Genomic DNA, 20,774 nt, shown 5'->3' with positions numbered 1-20,774 from the left:
AATTCTTTGCTTCCATTTCTCTGATTAGCCTTTGTTGCTTTCCCTACCATACTTGACTTTGACTGGCAAACAACCTCTCCACACCAGGATCCATCCTTCATTCGCTTTCCCCACCCCTTCCTGCTCTGTTTTATACAGACTACCTCTCCTCTGCTCTTTCAGTTCAGATAAAGGGACTGGGCCTGAAATATTGACTGTCCATTTCCCTCTACAAATGATATATCAGTTTTGTATTCCCCCAAATTCTGTCGTCCCTTGTTTTTTAAAACCTACACGGTTGGAGCTAAACATCCAGGGACTCTCAACACAGTTGGTTGAGTGTCTTCAACCAGGCAGAAGTTGGAAGTTGCAATGAGCTCTCCTGAATTTGGATTACATAAGAGAAAATTAGCATGTTTATTTCTCCTGATAACCATATAAAAGTGTGTACATGTGGATTGCATTTCACCACTGATTTGCCCACTAACCTTTCATGATCAGGAATTTTTTTTTAAAAGATTCAACTAACAACTGTATCTACAAAGATCAATGCCTTGAGTGGTATGAATGATAACTGATAAAAGAAAGTTCTGTTGATTGTGTAATATCTGTTGAACACACTGGATGGCTCTATTTAAGTGACCATTTTGTTTTTGTGAATCGAGTTCCAATCACATTTTGTGTTCAAGGGAACATAATCACTGAGAAATATTTTACTTTTGAGTTTTATAGTTGATCTTATGAGATATTTACCATAAATTTGTAAACTGACCCTCAGAATTTAAATGGAGATATGAGACTAATGCTATAATCTGGAACAATAAACAATCTGCTGATTCCTGATGCAGGGTCTCATCCCGAAACATCAACTGTTCTTCTTCCCCCACAAATGCTGCCTAAGCCAAGGAGTTCTTTCATCTTCTTGTTTTGGCTTAGAATTTATTTACTCCAAGCTGAACAATCCACACTTGGCATTTTTCTGATCCAGTTTTCTTGGTAAATGAAATAGATTCCATTGTGCTTTACCAGGGTTCATTTCGGTACTAGCAGATATCAGACCAAAGAATGACTTGGGCCACCCTTTATGTGAAAATTTGAGGGACGGAGATTGGATGATGGATTACATCTGCAATCGCTTGATCACACTTGGGGGAAATCTTGAAGTGGTATGAGCTGGTGTTGTTTTGTATGCTTGTTTATATGGTCATAAGGAAATGATAAAAGAATAGAAACAGCTATGGACCACTTTGCCCTTGGTGACTGCTCAGTACTCTTAAGATGACAGCTGATATTTTGCCTCCATTTTTCTACCTTAATTTTGTATCTCTTGGTTGCATTAATATTTGAAGGCTTATTTTTCTGCTTTGTAGGCTGACCTAAAACATCTACTTCACCAACTTCTCGCATTGTTGACCAAGTTTGGTACATCTGATACTGTTTCCTATTTTTATCTAATTATGTCTATGAAATGCTTTTGAGATGTCTTTCTCCTTTTAAGATAAAAGTTCTTCCAGCATAAGGATATAGAAGCTTCTACATTATTGGAGTTGAATTTTGAAGAGTATGGGATTACTTCTGAAAATTTGCTATTTTTCTCTGAAGATCTGAGCACTGAATTACAATTCATAAAGTACAACAACTTTTTAACTTAGTCTCTTGTTTTGTATAAGTTCTATTGCAATTTGAAAATTGTGACGTAAGCTTTAAAAAGAGGATATTGGCATCTGAGTTGTGCAGTACAGAATAAGTAATATCTTCAGGATAAGGCATAAAACTGAACCTCCATGTTTGTTCAATAAAATAATATTTAAAGATAAAATGTACTTTCCCAATTTTTTTTGTATGAGCTGCATCCTCCATACCCTGGCCAATAGTTATCCTTCAAACAAAATCACAAAATACCATTTTAAAGTTGTACTCTTTGCATTTCCTAATTTTCTGTAAATTTTTTGTCATATTTAATATGTTAATTAACTTTGGCATTAATCAATTGCGAAGGATTTTCTTCTGTGAAAAATGTCTTAAACCTTTTAAATCATGGCAATTTTACAATACAAATTAAAAACTGAAGTTCAAAAGTTTAAAATTTGGTTTTTCAGTAAAAGAAAGAGATTTTTGCACAGAATAATCTGTTTCACGCCATTCAAAACCCCTGATTGATCATTTTAGACTGTGTATGTGCTGGAAATCTATTATCTTTCAATGCATTTTTTTTTCTTTTCTATCAGGTTGGTAAATGGTTTGAGGCAATGTTTTCTTACCTCAAAATCCTTCCTCGCTATCTTATACCATGCTACTTTGATGCAATCCTTATAGGAGCTTACTCTGTTATCATGGATATAACTTGGGGACGAATGTCAAGGTGAGTCGTGTGTCAAAGGAGGAACAAAAAAAATCAACATGTACAGAATGATTACATTATTTTACGTCGAAGTAATCCAGTTAATTGTCCATAATCACTCTACTTGATTGAATTAATGTATGCCAATTCAGAATTTATTAACTGATATTGAGGAATATTGGCAAAATTTGATTGAAATTGATACCAGGTTACAGATAGATAATGGAGAGTCACAGATCAATGTTTGAAATTTAATTTAAGGAGACTTCGATACATAGACTGGACAGATAATGGAAATGTAGATAAAGAGAGTGAGATCAGGGGCTCGTGTGTGAGATTGTTTCATCTCGTTTCCTTTACTCACCTTTGTGAAGCCCTGTCAAACAGCCACTATTGATTTGACAGCACATTATCAGATCAAAGCTCTAGAAGCTTTCTTCAAGTAGAATTGGCAACCTTTCTGCAGCATAATATGGGCTGAAGGTCCCAATGACATTTCCTCTTTGTTTCACACCCCACCTTTCTTCAGGGATATCAAGCATTAGCACCTGCAGTACTGAAGCCCTTGTGCACATGGACAGTCCAAGACATTCTTCCCTGTTGAGGTTTGGCAGGATATTCAGACCGTGCAGCATGTGCCCTTAGCTACCCGGAGGTGGTAGCACATATTAGCATGTTGAATATTTTGTTCGTTCATAATTTGTCATGAACATGTCACAAAATACATTGTTTTACGGCAGCTTTAAAGGTGCAAGTATTGCTATATTTGCAAAAAGAAGAGAAAGTGAGGTAATGACTGTTGTTCATTGTTCATTCAGAAATCTGATGGCTTAGGGGAAGAAGCTTTTATTGTGCTGTTGGGCATTCATATTCAGGCTCTTGTACCTCCTTCCTGATTGTAGCAGAGTGAAGAGGGCATAGCCTGGGTGGTGGGGGTCCTTGAGGATAGAGGCTGCTTTCTTAAGACACCATCTCTTGTAGATGTCCTCAATGGAGTGAAACTGATGTCTATGATGGTGTTGAGTGAGTTTGAAGCTCTCTGTAGACTTTTCCTGTCTTGTGCATTGGCACTGCCATACCAGACGGTGATTCAACCAGTCAGAATGCTCTCCACGGTACATCTGTAGAAATTTGCAAGAGTCTTTGGTGACATACCAAATTTCCTCCTCACGACGTATAGCCACTGGTGAGCTTTCTTCATGATTGCTTCGACATGGAGGCCACAGGACAGATCTTCAGAGATGATGGCACCCATGAATTTGAAGTTCTTAACACTTTCCACTGCTGACCTTTCAATGAAGAATGGCTTGTGTTTTCCTGATTTTTTTTTTTCCCCCTCCAGAAATCGACAAATCAACTTCTTTGTTTTGATAAAATTGAGTGTGACTGTTGTCACTCAACTAACTGATCCGTCTCCCTCCTGTACTCTTCAGCCAATGACCATGGTGTCATCGGCAAATTTGTAGATGGCATTTGAATTGTGCTTAGCTACAGTCGTAGTGTAGAGTAGTGAGCGAAGTATGCATTCTTAAGGTGTGTCTGTGTTGATCGTCAATAAGGAAGTAATAAAGTATCCCATTCATACTAACTGTGGTCTTCTGATGGGGAAGGATCGATTTGCAGAGGGCCTTGTTTTGGAGCTTGCTGATCAGTACTAAGGGTAAGATGGTATTGAAAGCTGAGCTGTGGCCGATGAAGAGTAGCCTGATCTACGTGTTGCTGTTGTCTAGGTGATCAGAGATAAGTGGAGAGCCAGTGATATTTCATCTGCTGTAGAGGGATTGTGCAAATTGCAGTGGGCCCAGATCTTTATTTGGGTACGTGTTAATTCTGCCCATGACCAACCTCTCAAAGCATTTTATCGCCAGTAGGTGTGAGTGCAACCAACAGGAACAAAACTAAATCAAACATATTCTTGGACGTAGCTGGTATATTGAATATAGTTCTATTTATAAATGATCTTATTGCATGTAATAAATGCAGATAAAAGTTACAAAAATGTTCCTGAAATACTTTAGTGAGTCAGATAGCTTTTTCTAATAATCATCTTTGTGACCTTGCCAGCTTTACTGGTATTGGTGTTTCATTCCAGATTGATTTAATGTTGGTTTCCCTGCTCCTCTGATATGATGTGCACTCCACGCTCTAGGTTAAGAGTTCATTGTTTGATGACTTGGCTATAATATCTTACATAAACACAATGGGCTAAATGGTTTCCTTTTGTGATGTAATTTTCTTTGATTCCATGTGAGCTAGGCAACCTAACAAACAAGATATTGCACCATGTTGGCAGGACCTCTGAAGTGTGGATGATTCTAGTCTGATAACACAATTGGAAAAAATTCCGCAGATCACACAGCCTCACCAGAATATTTGAACATTTGAAATCTAGTTTTATTGTATAATTGGGGACATTGGCTCTAAAGAATTTGCATTGTGTCCATTATTTCCAGTGAAATTCCTGGAGCAAAAAGAGCTGTGGATGGTAACTAAGGAATAAAAGAAGGGAATTGGAGATTATATGAAATAATACTTTGAAGGGATATCAAAGCCAAGAGTTCAACACACATACAAGATGAGACTTCGAAAGAGTTCTTTGCTCTTTAAAGCACTGGTCCTAATAAATACAGTATATATTTGTGTCTTAAAGTATTGGCAGACTAGATAAATATTGCATTATGTTTAGATTTTAATAGAGTAGGGCAATAACACTGGAGCAGAGAAATATTGGGAGAAATCAAGTGGATTTATTATGGGATTTTTTTTTCCTCAAGGAAGAGGAATGAAGACAAATGCATCTTAAAAAGATTATTCCCAAGACATTGTGTTTTGCACTTTGGAATATTAAATATATATGCATGTGGATGGAGCAGATAGTTTAAGGGGAAATGGTGACAATTTTGTGGATTTCACCTTTAAATATAGCAAATATCACTTCATTAATCATGCAGGATAGAAGAGAGCAATAAACTTAATAGCATTATTAATGGAAAGTAGTTTGAATCCATCAGTTGAGACTGATTAAGAGCTTTGATGTGTAATCAAATTGGGGGCTTAACATAAATTTTAGATTAAGTCACATTTGATTCATAAGTTTTAAAGTTAAGCTTACTTGTCATAAAATACCTCATGCAGTGAGAAGGGTTATTGTGCAAACAGGCTAACTGTTAGCTCTAGCATACAACCAAGTAAAACGCATGCTTCAGAGGACAGAATTTAAATGAAAAGGGAAGATCAATGCGTAGAAAGCATGTTGTGGAATTCATGCAGGAGTCAAATTGCTGTGGGGAAGAAATGGTCTTTTAAGCCTTTTGGTACATGGTTGCACATTTCTAAGCTTTTTCTTGGGTGGGAGGAGGGAGAAAAGCATGTGTCCAGGGTGTTTTGGCTCTTCAGTAAGATGCCACATTTCTTCTGCAGCTGGGGGTCAAGGTGGAGTCCATGGAAGAGATAACCAGAGCAGCTGAAGCTTCTTCTGATCCTGCACAGAGCAGCTGAAGCTTCTTCTGATCCTGCACAGAGCAGCTGAAGCTTCTTCTGATCTTGCACAGAGCAGCTGAAGCTTCTTCTGATCCTGCACAGAGCAGCTGAAGCTTCTTCTGATCTTGCACAGAGCAGCTGAAGCTTCTTCTGATCCTGCACAGAGCAGCTGAAGCTTCTTCTGATCCTGCACAGAGCAGCTGAAGCTTCTTCTGGTCCTGCACAGAGCAGCTGAAGCTTCTTCTGGTCCTGCACAGAGCGGCTGAAGCTTCTTCTGATCCTGCACAGAGTGGCTGAAGCTTCTTCTGATCCTGCACAGAGCAGCTGAAGCTTCTTCTGATCCTGCACAGAGCAGCTGAAGCTTCTTCTGGTCCTGCACAGAGCAGCTGAAGCTTCTTCTGGTCCTGCACAGAGCAGCTGAAGCTTCTTCTGGTCCTGCACAGAGCAGCTGAAGCTTCTTCTGGTCCTGCACAGAGCAGCTGAAGCTTCTTCTGGTCCTGCACAGAGCAGCTGAAGCTTCTTCTGGTCCTGCACAGAGCAGCTGAAGCTTCTTCTGGTCCTGCACAGAGCAGCTGAAGCTTCTTCTGGTCCTGCACAGAGCAGCTGAAGCTTCTTCTGGTCCTGCACAGAGCAGCTGAAGCTTCTTCTGGTCCTGCACAGAGCAGCTGAAGCTTCTTCTGGTCCTGCACAGAGCAGCTCCCATACCACACTGCGACTGAACCAGATTTCAAAGCTATCTTCTCTTTCTATTTCACTGCCATTAATGTGGATAGGAGTGTGGACCATCTTTTTTTCTCTCCCCCTCCCCCACCACCGAAGTCCACAATCATCATCTTTTTGACATTGAGAGTGAAGTGGTTATCTTGGCATCAAGCCACTAGACTTTTGATCTTATTCCTGTATTCTGTCTCATCGTTCTTTGAGAACTTGGAAAGCTTGATCATTTGTTCTGATTTCCACTTTCTTTTTTCTAATTTTCTCTAAGCTTTGTGCAGAATGGCTCAACCTTTGTGAAGCAGCTTGCTCTGGCTTCACTGCAGATGTGCGGAATTGGGAAATTTCCTACACTTCCGCAACTATCGGCTTCCCTGCCAGGTGTTCCATACAGATTGAATTGTATAAGTGGTGAGAAGGAACAATGCTGTGTTTCCTTAGCAGCTGGTAAGTAAGCAGAATTTTTCTCAGATTTCGATTTAAGCTCATTTATTTTAAAAAGAAATCTGATATCTCCTTAGCTACAATTCAGGGAAGACAGTAGACCTGAAAGAAGTTTCTGTTTTCTCATTTGCAAAAAAAAAAAAAAAAAGTTTTTAAAAATATGCAAAGCAAGTAAGATGAGAGACAGACCTGTCGGTGATCTTTACCTGTAGGTTTTGCTTTGTTTGGCACTCTTCATAACCTAATGATTCAAAATTTTACTAAGTGACTGTGTAAAAGTTGCATTGTCTTGCATTCTCTTATATGATGTACGGCATTGACTATTTACCAAGGAAGCCTTCCTAAACGTTGCTGAATAAATGTCACCTTGTTGTGCTTCAAAGCTATTGTGCCACTTTATTTTTCAATTCCTTCTCCTCTAATTTGGATTTTTCACATTCCCTTTTAAGGGCTGCCACATTTCGCTGCTGGTTTATTCCGCTGTTGGGGTAGAGATACCTTCATTTCTCTCAGAGGACTATTGCTAGTCACAGGACGTGCCCAAGAAGCGAGGTAAGAAGTAACCAGGTTACAGAATCCTAGATGTCAAAACTGAATACATTTACTTTTTCCTGAATCAGTTTAATCACATTTTCCAGCAACCAGAAATGCATCATATTCCAGGTGCAATCTTGTGAACAAGATGCCCCAACTCCTGTACTCCTGATCCATCCAATGAAGGCAAGCATGCCACGTGCCTCCTGCATCAAAAAGAAATGCAGAATAAATTAATAAATATAAACATAATATTCCAGTTAAAGATAACACTTGTGTTTAAACAAAAGAAATCAAATTATTTCAAAATTACAAAAACTCAGTAAACTTGATATACCAATTCGTTAACAATACCAAGGTTGTAGGTTTAAAGCAAAATACATTAACAGAAATACTTCATGCCTAGGTTACACAGGAAGTGGTGAGAACTCAATCTCCCACTGTTGTTTCTTCTTGAAGGAATTTTTAAGATGTGCTATTTGATTAGCCCTTGATTCTGATCTGATCCAATGACAAATCTTGTTGAGGTTGAGATTTCTGGTTGATTATCACTGTAATATTCTTAGGAGCTGCATCTTTTTCATACATCAATTCACCATCATATCTAAATACATCCCTTGTTTAAGGGCACTACCTTGTATGTTTCTGCTGGAGATTACATTTTCAGTTTAATTTCTGTTTGAAAGCACTTAACATAAAAACATAGAAACATAGAAGATAGGAGCAGGAGTAGGTCATTCGACCCTTCGAGACTGCTCCGCCATTCAACGAGATCATGGCTGATCTTAAAGTTCAGTACCCCGTCCCCGCCTTCTCTCCGTAACCTTTAATACCCTTAACTGAAGAAATATTTTGCAGTATTTTGCCTTTACTTTTTAATGTATTAATAAGTTTTGTCTTTTGAAGTGATTTGGTATGCTGTAAGTTTGATTAAAGCCTCCTTTTGAACATTAATCATAAAGTGATCAAAGTATAAAATCAAATCTCTCTCACCTAGATGACATTGAGTTGTGTTTTAAAACAAACATAAATTCATGATAATGTGTTTATCATATACACAAGAACAATGTATGTTTATACCAAAATTCATTCTTTCTGCAAACACGCATATTTAAAAAAACAAACAAGTACAATATTATGCATTAAATTACCCTGGTACAGGAGAAGTTAAATATAAAAGGTAATATTCACAGTTAGAATTAGTGCAAGAAAAATGTCATTTCAGTGGTGCAAACAGGTCTTTTGTGGTACCAGAGTAGTGGGGGTCAAGGAGGTTCAGGAGTCTGATAGTTAATTGGATTTAAAAAAGGTGTTCTTGTACTGAGGGGTGCTGGACATCAGGCGTCTCGAACTTCTTCCAAAAGGTAGCTGTAAGAAGAGGTTGTGACCACTACTCACCACTACATTGTGCCCAGCAGGAATTTCTACTTGAGGAATGAAGATGATTCACTATTTAAGGTTTTATAACATTTATTACCTAACATTTATTTGTCGAGAAATGGTTGGTTCTTTTCATCTGGGCAATTTTTTTACTATTTTATTTTGTTTTAGTTGGGGTAATAAACTTTCTAGGGTTGTATTCATATAAGTATTTTTTTCTCTGTATTAAATTCATTGAGTTATTAAATTCTTATGAGAAGAATACTAAGCAATTTTCTCTTTCAGTAATGTTGCTCAAATTTTACTTCAGTTTTTTTCTTTGTGTTAAATTCATTGAACTATTAAATCTTTAATATTAAATCTTTACAAGAAAAATTCCATAAGAAATTTTAAAATTAAATCCTTATTTTAATGGTAGTTATAATAGAATTAATTATCGTTTGGAAGAGCTGCTTATATTTACATTAATAGCAAGGAGCTAGTGATAACAGGCCCAGCAGGGAGAATTAATTGGATGTGAAATTGTTATTTTAAGATTGCTGCAAAATTCTTAGCGGCTGTCTCGTTTTGGGGATGGGGGGGAGGGATAGTTTTCTCAAGGTTGTCATGGCTTTAGGAATTTGTGTAAGGATTATTTACAATTTGTCACCCGTTTCATATTTTTGCCTAAAGGCTTCCACCTGGTAGCTAGACATTAGTCATACTAATCAACTTACTTTAATTATGGAAAGGTATGGATAATTCTTTTAATTTCCTTAGTTGGAGTGTAAAAGGTTTGAATCATAGTTAAGAGGAGAAAAGTGTTTTCATATATTAAACAGCTGAAAGCTACTATGGTATTTTGCAAGAAAAGCATATTCGTAGTTTTGATAATTCCCACCATATGACAAGGTGGAGGGGGCAGGGGGGTGACTGCATTCTTATTAATCAAAGTATTCCTTTTGTCCATCTCAATGTCATACCAGATACAAATGGTTATTATGTTATTGTTTCAGGAAAATTGTATAATAAAATGATCATTTTGTAATATTTATATCCCTAATGCGGATGTGGGGTTTTTTGAATGTTTTTTTTCTTCCTTACTGGACATGAGTTTATACTCTGTAGTACTTGATGGAGATGTTAATTGTTGGTTAGACCATGTTTTGGATTGTTTTTCTCTTAAACCTGCCATAATCAGTAAATCTGTCTCTTTTTTTAAATCAGTCTGTGGTGTTTCCTATATTGAAACAGGAGAGAGTATACTTTCTTTTCACACATTCATCAGACTTGTTTGTGAATTGATCATTTTCTTATTGATAATCAATTGATTCCACTGACCCATTCCTGTAATTATTAGAGCATAGTAAAATCAAATCATACCCCTGTTGTATGACTCTTCTTGCCTCTTCAAAATAAAAAGACATAGATGATTCAATTTAAGTTTATTATCAGATAATGAGTTTGTAAAATTTATGGAGCAGCAGATGACTTTTTTGTTTGTATCAAACACTTTGCCAGAAATTTCTAGTCTGATTGTTTGGGATGCTTTGAAAGCTTTTCAGAGGGGACAAATTATTTCTTACACCGTGAATATAAAAAAGGAAGGTCAATAAAGAAAGATTAGAATTAGTTAATCAAATTTAACAAATAGATCAGCAATGCACACAAATTAAAAATCCTTAGTAATATAAAAAGCGAGTTGAACATCAAACTAAATTTGATCTTCTTACAACATATCTGATTGATATCCAATTGTTGAAGAGTAAGAGTTAGTTTTATATTCATGGTGATAAATCAAGTAAGCTTTTAGCTAACCAGTTGAGATGTTTTGTAGTCAAGCAGCAAATTGCAGAGATTTGAAAGAGGACGGTAACATTGCTACAGATCATTCTGGGATAAATGACACATTCAGGAAATTTCACTCCCAACTTTGCACTTCTGAATTTGCAAATGGTAGCAGTTCAGTGAATAGTTTTCTGAATTGTTTAAATATTCCCACACTTTCTTCAGATGACCAAACTAGACTAGATGAACCTATAATCACAAGAGAAAATAGTTGCTGCTATTTCTTCACTACATTCTGGAAGAGCCCAGGGACCCGATGGGTTTCCTGTGGAGTTTTTAAAATTGAAGTGAAAATATTTGAGAAAACAATCAAGTTATGTGCTATTGGACTCAATTAGGCAGGGTAATCTCTGGCAGCATTTAACAAAGCTGGTATTATTTCTCATAGTATAGAAAGGTAAAGATCCAACTGAGTGCTCCTCCTACAAGCGAATTTCTTTAGCTAAAATTTTTACATCAACATTTAATAAAGTTTTGGCCCATAGACTGGTGAACATCTTATCATCTATCATTTCTGAAGATCAGATTAACTTGATTAAAAACTGTCACTCTTATTTTAATATACGTTGCTTGATGGACATTTTGTACTTGCACTAGAATTAGTGCCGTTCCTGAATGTGGAGAAAGTGTTTGATCGAGTTGAATGATTTCAGAAAAATTATTGTATTCATGCCCTCAGGCTTCAATTCTCATTAATTTTCAATCTCCAATGGGGAACCCGTTAATGGTGTCCTCTGAGTCCATTACTCTTTGATTTGGCCATAGAGCCATTAGCAATTTGCATGTTGAGAGTGTGGGGATATTTCTGAGATTTGTAGCAAGGAAATTGAACATAAAGTTTCCCTTTATGTGAATGATCTGCTTTACTTATCAAATCCTGACACTTCTTTATTCTCCACACTGTCAATACTTTCAATTTAGTAAATTTTCAGGATGTAGATTAAATCTACATGAAAGTGAACTCCCTTTAAATTACAAAGAATCATAAGTAGGTACTTTTTTTTAAAGAAAATATTCTTTCATTATTAAAGCATGTGAAACAGTCTTTAACACAATGGTCACCCCTTTCTATATATCTAATCGGTCATATTAATTCTATTAAAATGAATATCTTACCTAAATTTTTTATTCCTTTTTCAATCTGTACTAATTTTCATTCCCAAATTCTTTTCTGATTCACTTGATTTGATTTACATTGTCTTATCTGGAAGGGTAAGTCCCCTCATCTAAATAAAAATCTAAAAGGAATGGAGGCATAGCTCCACCTAATTTCAGATTTTATTATTAGGTGGTCATTATATGTAACTTTATGTTTTGGTTAAATTTTCATAACTGAGTGGACTGTCTGGTATGGGTAGCAATGGAGCTGAAGTCTGCTTTAAAAAAAACCTTTCCATTCCAGCACTTCTTGGATCTTTACTTCCATTTTTTTTCAAGTAAATCAATTGATAATCCTGTTAGCCACACCATGGGAGTGTGGGTGCAGTTTAGAAAACACTTCAGACTTCATGGCTTTTCTCTTTCAAGTCCTATTTTATTCAATCGTCTTTTTCAACCTTCTTTGCAAGACCTTGTTTTTCATGAATGGTTTCAATTATATATTGAACGTTTTGGAGATCTTTTTATTGATAACATCTTTGTGTCATTTGAATCACTCTCTGGAAAGTTGCTTGCCTTTTTGAGTCAGTGTCTCACAGAATTTCTTCAGTGGATGGGAGGTCTGAGCATGTGATGGACTTGCTTTTGTTTGCTTCCTGCTGTGTTCCTGGCCATTCAAATGACCAAACAATTTTTTTTAAGAACTTGTAGTTATTTCAATTTTCTGATTGGTTACAGGAATATAATCCTTGCATTTGCTGGTACTCTACGACATGGACTTATTCCAAACCTGCTTGGACATGGAATATATGCACGTTTTAATTGTAGAGATGCTGTCTGGTGGTGGCTTCAGTGCATTCAAGATTACAGTAACATGGTTGAGAATGGACTGCATATTCTCAAATGTCCTGTGTCCCGACTATATGCTACTGATAATTCGCCAGCTCTTGCTCCAGGCTCTGTGGTAATTGTTTACTTTGTCCTTGCTACTTGTGGCAATGTATAACTGTGCTAATGTTTACTATATTATTAGTACATAGAAATCTACTGCACAGTACAAACCCTTTGTCAACAATGTTATGTGGACCTAATAACCTACTCTCAAACCTGCCAAGGGCACAACCCTCCATTTTTCACAGCTCCATACCTAAAGATTACCTAAAGATCCTCCACCATCATTACATTCCACGTACCCACCAATCGCTTGCATTCCCCCTGTACTTGCTCCCAAGCATTTTTCCCCCTTGTGTTAGCCATTTCAATCTTGGGAAAAAGCCTCTGGCAATTCACATGATGTACTTAAATGCACAGAATATTAGGAATAAGGTAGATGAACTAGTTGTGCAGATGCAGATAGAAACATTATGACCTTGTGGCCGTAACTGAAACATGTCTGGTTGAGGGATGTGATTGGGAACTGAATGTACAGGGTTACACCTTGTAAAGGTAGGATGTGATTGGGAACTGAATGTACAGGGTTACACCTTGTAAAGGTAGGTAAACAATCCTATTAAATCATTTGTGGAATCTTTATGGGTTGAAATAAGAAATGGCAGGGGTAAAAAGATCTTATTCGCTGTAATATATGGACCCCCAAACACCAGCAGGGACGTGGACTGTGAACTGCAGCTGGAAATAGAAAAGGTGCGTCAGAAGGAGAAGGTCAAGATAATTATGGGAGATTTTAATATGATAAATATTGGGAAGGTCAGGAAGGTACTGGATCTCAGGAGAAAGAGTTGATAGAATGCCTAAAGGATGGCTTTTTGGAACAGCTAGTTGATCAGCTCACCAGAGGATTGGCTGTTTTTGGATTGGGTGATGTGTAATGAACCTGCGGTGATTAGGAATTTAAAGGTTGTGGAGCCCTTAGGAAGAAGTGATCACAACATGATGGAGTTCAGCTTCCAATTTGAAAGGGAAAAAAAATGTCAGGTGTGTCAATATTTCAGTGGAACCAAGAGAATTACAGTGGTATGAGAGGGGAACTGGCTCAAGTTGACTGGAAAAGCAAGCTAGATGGGGAGACAGCAGAACAGAATTGGCTGATATTTCTACGAGAAATAAAGAAAGCACAGGATAGATATAGACATTAGTCCTCCATAAGCAAGAGGGATAGTGCTTATTAAGCTGAATGGTCTAAAAGTAGATAAGTCTCCGGGACCGGATGAAATACACCCATGGGTTCTGAAGGAGGTGGCCTTGGAGATTGTAGAGGTATTGCAATTGATCTTCCAAAAATCATTAGACTCAAGCATGATTCGTGAGGATTTGAAGGTCGCAGATGTAGTTAAGAAGGGAGGGAGGCAGTAAAAAGGAAATTATTGGCCTATTAGTCTGACTTTGGCAGTTGGAAAGATATTGGAATGATCCTCAAGGACGAGGTTATGGAATTCTTTGAGGTGCATGGCATGATAGGTCCAAGCCAGCATGGCTTCATGAAGGGAAGATCCTGCCTGACCAAGTAGGGGGACAAGGGAGAGGCTGTGGATGTTGTGTATTTGGATTTTCAAAAGGCCTTCAATAAGGTGCCACCTAAGACGCTGTTTACTAAGATGAGAGCACATGGAATTACCAGGAAAAATAATAGATTGGGTAGAGCATTGGCTGATAGGCAGGAAGCAAAGGGTGGGAATAAAAGGATCCTATTCTGGTTGGATGCCTGTTACTAATGGTGTTCTGCAGGGGTTGGTGTTGGGCCTGCTTCTTTTTACAATATATATTGATGATTTAGATTGTAGATTAAATGGTTTTGTGGCAAAGTTTGCAGATGACAACAAGATGGGTGGTAAAGTACAAAGTGTAGAAGAAATCAAAAGCTTGCAGAGAGAATGGGACAGTTTAGGAGAATGGGCGAAGAAATGGCAGAGGAGATAGAATGTTAAGAAACATATGGTTGTGAATTTTGGTAGAGAAAATAAAGTCAGATTATTATTTGGGTGGAGAGAAAATTCAAACCTCAGAAGTACAAAGGGACTTGGGAGTCCTCATGCAGGATAACCTGAAAGTTGACCGCCAGGTTGGATTGGCGGTAAAGAAGGTGAATATTATGTTGGCATTTGTTTCAAAGGGGATTGTGAATAAGAATAAAGAGGTGTTGATGAGACTCCATGGGGCACTAGTGAGACTTCATTTGGACTACTATGTGCAGTTTTAGGCCCCATAATCTTAGAAAGGATATAATAAGATTGGAGAGGGTACAGAGGAGGTTTACCCAAATGATTCCAGGAATGAGAATGATAACATATGAGGAATACCTAGTGGTTCTTGGACTCTATTCATTTGAATATAGAAGAATGAGAGGGGATCGCAAATAAACATTTTGAATAATGAGTGGATTGTACAGAATAGATTTAAATAAGATGTTTCCCCTATTAGGTGATTCCAGGAGAAGAGGGCACAGTCTTAGAATTAATAAGTACCAATTTACAACAGAGATGAGGAGAAATTTCTTTAGCCAGAGGGTAGTGGATTTGTGGAATTCATTGCCACATGCATCTGTGGAGGCAGGATCTTTGGGGGAATTTAAAGAGGAAATTGATGGGTATCTAATTAGTTAGGGTATCATAGGGTATGGGGACAAGGCTGGAACTTGGAACTAGATGCAAGAACAGTTTAGCTCGGGGAGATTTCACAGAGCCGACTCCATGGGCCACATGGCCTGCTTGTGTCCCATTTTCTTGTGAATCCTCTATCAGGTCGTCTGTCATTCCAAGGTGAAAAATCAAGTTCACGTGACTTATCCTCATAAGGCATGCTCTCCAATCAAGGCAATCTAACATCCTTGTAAATCTCCTCTTCAGAGACCAATACCACCATGTTCCTCAGTGGATCAAATGTTTACTTAGTACCACAGAATCAGCACTCATGATCTTTCAAATAGCAGTGATCACATCTCCTATACCTCAGAATCATGGACAACCTGCAGCACTTTGAAGCATTGGAATGGCATCACCATACAGTTCCAGTCAACGGCTGGATCAAGCAAGGTTTTCTCCTCCAGGTCAATGTCACCCAGCAGCACAAGGACACCTGCCTCCCCTCTGCCATCCGATTTCTGTACAGAGAGTGAACCACAGACAATACCTCAATTTCTCTTATTTTATCACTTATTTATTTATTTTTAAATAATTTTATTGCAATATTTGCCCTGTAATGCTGCCACAAAACAACAGAATTTGTGACATGTTCATGACAAATTATGATTCTACATCTCGAAGCAAAAGGACTACATTTTCTAACACTAGGCCCTTGAAACATGAGCTCTACTTTGAGTTGTGCCACATGAGATTTCTGGGAAGAAAGAGAAAACATTTCAAGGACATTCTCAGATTTTTTTTTTAAAAAAAAAAAGGAACATCCTTACTAACTTGTGGGAATCATTGGTGCACAGAATGGAGAAGGACCTTTGAAAGCAAAGGTCCTTTCACAGATAGTAGAAGGAGAGTGCAACATCTGAAACTATTTCTGCACCCACCCTGTTGCGCTCCATTTTCTGGTTATGGTAAAATCTATGCATCCCTTGCAAGAAGCTTCCCCTCTCTCAAAGTGTGTAAAATTGGGATAGAATCAAGTCATGATTGGTTTCAAGGGTCTGCTTAAGAAGAAAAGATTGAACTAATGTTAAAATACAATCTTCAGTTACCTTAAAGCAATTTCCAGTATTTCCCAATTCCTGTCAATTGATAGGCATTTACAAACTGGGGCGACTCTGGACTCGTGTATTCTACCCATGTAGCGGGCCCCTGCAGCCCCTTACATGTTGGACCCTAAATTGCCTGGTCGACCAGCAACTGGGCAATTTAAGGGCTTTTCCACCCCTTCAGTGACAAGGTGTGTGATGTGTCACACACTCTCTGCATCACTGGAGGCCCCGTAGGCAATCCCCCGTTCCCTGTGTTAGCCTCCAGAAAGTATGTGGCCAGGGAGGGTGCGGAATCGGGGCGGGGGGATGAGGCGGACGGATTGCCTTTGGGGCTAGGGGTGAACGTGGAGTCAGAATGCTGTTCGGGCAGGATGAGAGTGCTGTTGGGGCCAGAGGAGAATGATGGCAGGAAGCGGTGTGGGCCAGAGGGGAGCAGAGTTGGGCCAGGAGCAATGGCTGTCTTCCTTACTCGTAATCCACCATGCTGTTGAAACTGCTCTGGTGTTCCAGTGGGGTAGGGGATTATGGGTTAGGAAGACAGCCATTGCATGCAAGCACTGATGTCATTTTCTACCTGGGAAGCTATTGATTGCTTACAACAGCTATATAGTGCCTGTACACAGATAGACAATCCATTTCTAAGGTGGTTTGCCTACCCATACAGTTTTTTAAATTCTACCCACCAATTGGCCTGTACACAGGTAGATGGCCTGCCAAATTGACAGGTCAAACTCGTGTTACAATCCAATTTGTAAACCCCTAGTGTTACTCCAGCTTGTTAGGGAATGTGACACAAACAGTAACTATCTCTTTGGTGGGGTGTGTCAGTATCTCTGGCCAAGAGAAAAATCAGCTGTTTGCTTGCTTGTTCTGCCTGGTGGTTACCTATCCTCTCCAGAGAAAACCATGCGGTTTTGATCTGTAGTAACAACCATTCCAGCACAGGAAGTCCCTCGGCAAGTATAAATGTAATGAGCAGTTCACGCTCATTTTCCTGGTTATTGCAGCTTCACTGCAAACCATTAAATCCAGGTTGGCAGTCTTTAATCAAAATTGTTTCCAAGTAGGATTGAGAGTTGGAAATTTTGAGTCTTAGAGTTGTACACCTCAGAAACAGGCTGTGCAGCCAACTTATTCATACTGGCCAAGTTGTGTACCTGAGTTAATCCTATTTGTCTGCATGTGGCCCATGTCATTCAAAACCTTTCCTATCCCTGAACCTGTCGAAAAATCTTTAATTAGATATAAAATTGTAGTCCAGCATGAAGAATGTTTACTGTGGCATGAACATCAAAAATTGTAACTGAATTGTAGACAGGCAAAAATTGCATTAAAATATTTGTTGTTTCCAAGTCGGGAAGTATAAAGGGTCCAGTTTATTTTCTCTAGAATATTAAATATGCCGTTACATTGCATTTGTGGAATATTTTGTTCTTTTATCTGTTGTTTGTTTTTAATACACTTTCCCTGAGGTTGTGGGGGGAGGAGAAAGGAAGGTATCTTCTGCACCCTTTTTGAGACCAAAGGTGACCAGAAGTGTCCCACTCGAGAGAAGAAAGCACCCAACCCTGTGAAGCCAGTTAGATTTTTCCAGTTTGGTTCATTAGGTCTGTAGCAGAAATAGGCCTGTGAAATTGGGTAGGCAGGGGATATGTCCTGGGTTTGCTAAAATGGGGCATGGTGACCCTAGAGACAGGTGTTGGAGGATCTGGCACACTGTGGTGTGATAGAAAGTACCGTGTTTCCTAGTACTGTATCACAATTCAGGTAGTATCAGAATAACACTTTATTTTCTAAATATTTGAAGGATCACAATGTTAAACGTTGTTCTCTGTCAGGAGCAGCCACTACATGATGTCATGCAGGAAGCCATGCAGCGCCACATGGAAGGTGTAGAGTACCGAGAAAGAAATGCTGGACCTCATATGGACACACGCATGAGAGATGAAGGTATTTAAATAACACCTTTGTATGTTCCACTACAAACAAGATAGCAAGTTGCTTTATAATCTATAATCAATGAAGTATTAAAATGCATTTTGATTGAATTTGCTATTCTTCTAGGTTTTAATGTTTCAGTAGGGGTCAACCAAGAGACAGGTTTTGTGTTTGGTGGGCACCGGTACAACTGTGGTACCTGGATGGATAACATGGGAGAAAGCGACAGAGCTCATAACAGAGGTATTCCGGCTACACCAAGGTAAAGGTCTCCGTAAAATGGATAGAAAATAGTTTCAAAAAAACAATTTACAAAACCTTTTAAAAATTATTTTTATTTCTAATAACAATTGTATAAGCCCATTAATACGATATAGGTTTTGAGAAAAAATAATTTTGTCTTTGCATGTTTAAAATTCAAAAGTGACAGTGGTACTAATGGCATAAAAAACTCACTGTAGGAGAAGGTTCCATGAAGACCCACGTTGCCAGAGCCCAGTCAGTTAACTGCATTTGTTTTCATAGTAGCCTCCACTTGAAAAGTTCCAAACATGAGTTGCTGTGGTGGACAGGGCATGGTGGTGCAGCTAATGGCAGTTTAGCCTCAAACAGCCAGAGACTCGTGTTGAATCCTTACTTCTCGTGCTGCCTTTGTGGAGTTTGCACATTCTCCTGATAACTGCAGTTTTCTTTTTCAATGCTGTATCATCTCCCACATTTCAAAGGCAAGAGGGGTAGTACGTTAATTGTCTCTGAATAACCCTCTCAACTCCTACAGCAGGGGGGAGTTGATAGGAATGTGGGGAGAATAAAAATGGGATTAATGGGATGGGTGTTTGATGGATGCCATGGACCAAGACGGCCAAAGGACCTTTGCAGTGTGACCTTCTGTAATATACCCCACATTTCTTTTTTTTTCTTGCATTTTCCTTTCCCTTGCTCGCCTTAAGAGCAAAATTTGTGAAATGCTTAAAAATATCAAAGTCATTATATAATTTCAGTTTGGTAAATCATCTCTGATGTTTTTTTCTATAGACAGAAATGTCTTGTCTCCTAAAATGGCCATTTCTGTTTATTTTTCAGGGATGGATCTGCTGTTGAAATTGTTGGTCTTTGTAAATCAACTGTTCGCTGGTTAACAAAGTTGTCCAAAAAATCTTTGTTTCCTTACAAAGGAGTCAAGGCCCAGTTGAATGGTGAGAGCACTAAACTCTGCACAGAACCATACATTTGTTGTTGATTTATTTGTAAATAGTTTTATTTCACGGTCTATTTAATTTCCCATTGCATTTTGAAAATATTTGTCAAATATCCCCTGTATTCCTAAATTCTAAACAATGCAAAGAATTTACGGAGAGTCTCAGTGCGTCGGACAGCTTCCATGGATAGAAACGGTCAGTCAAAGTTTTGGGCCAGGGCCCTTCAAGTCTCAATAAAGGGCTCCGACCCGAAACGTTGACTGACCATTTCCAACCAAGGATGTTGTCTGACCCACTGAGAGCCCCCAACTACTCTTTATTCAAAATTCCAGCACCTACATTTCTTTAAACTTGCCATTCACAGACTATTTTTGGTTATGGACGCTCCACCCCCCCCCCCCCTAGGACTTTGTTCAAAGTTTATTGGTCCCTGTGCAGCAGTCAGGTTTAATTGGTTTCTTCCAGGCTTCTCTCCAACCCTGTACATAAAAATAAAATAAAAATTTATGCTTTCAGTTGGCACCCCCTCTTAAATTTGCTGTCGACCCAGGGGTGGTGGGTGCGACAGTGCCTACTGCTGTTGAGAATGACTGCTCTAAACAAGACAATCCTATTTTGAGTTCGTGCTTTCTGAAAATTAACCATTGGAATTTTTCTGGTGAATGTACGTCACAATTCCCCATTCCGTGCTTTTTGACACCCATAATGGTACACATTTCTACCTTGTTCTACCCATAGAAACATAGAAGATAGGAGCAGGAGTAGGTCATTCGACCCTTTGAGCCTGCTCCGCCATTCAACGAGATCATGGCTGATCTTAAAGTTCAGTACCCCGTCCCCGCCTTCTCTCCGTAACCTTTAATACCCTTATACTGAAGAAATAGATCTAATTCCCTCTTAAATATATTTAATGAACCTGCCTCTACTGCCCTCTGTGGCAATGAATTCCACAGATTCACCACCCTCTGGGTAAAGAAATTCCTCCTCATCTCTGTCCTAAATGGTTTGCCTATTATCCTCAAACCATGGCCCCGGGTTCTGGATTTTCCCATTATTGGAAACCTGTACAACTTTGACTATCTGAAATTGGATTCTTTGAAATCCTCATTTATCCAAAATATTTTTGGAGCGGGGACTTCAGTAGGGAGGTGCCAGCCGTTTTTTGGCGAGAATTAAACATTAATGCTTAAAAAAG

At 38.6% G+C, this 20,774-nt stretch overlaps 1 protein-coding gene across 1 annotated transcript in view; it reads left to right on the top strand.

Annotated features, from left to right (window-relative positions):
* The window catches only part of LOC138765335 (glycogen debranching enzyme-like), a 79,833-nt gene that overhangs the window by 51,743 nt on the left and 7,316 nt on the right, over positions 1-20,774 (top strand). Inside the window, 8 exon segments of the mRNA XM_069942377.1 lie at positions 1,009-1,145; positions 2,208-2,341; positions 6,786-6,961; positions 7,408-7,510; positions 12,536-12,761; positions 18,281-18,392; positions 18,507-18,642; positions 19,464-19,576. Coding sequence (XP_069798478.1) covers positions 1,009-1,145; positions 2,208-2,341; positions 6,786-6,961; positions 7,408-7,510; positions 12,536-12,761; positions 18,281-18,392; positions 18,507-18,642; positions 19,464-19,576 — 1,137 coding nt within the window.

Source organism: Narcine bancroftii, chromosome 5 (assembly GCF_036971445.1).
Source record: "Narcine bancroftii isolate sNarBan1 chromosome 5, sNarBan1.hap1, whole genome shotgun sequence".
Classification (NCBI taxonomy): Eukaryota; Metazoa; Chordata; class Chondrichthyes; order Torpediniformes; family Narcinidae; genus Narcine; species Narcine bancroftii.
The sequence above is the reverse complement of the archived record's forward strand: the minus strand, read 5'-3'. Positions and strand labels throughout refer to the sequence as shown.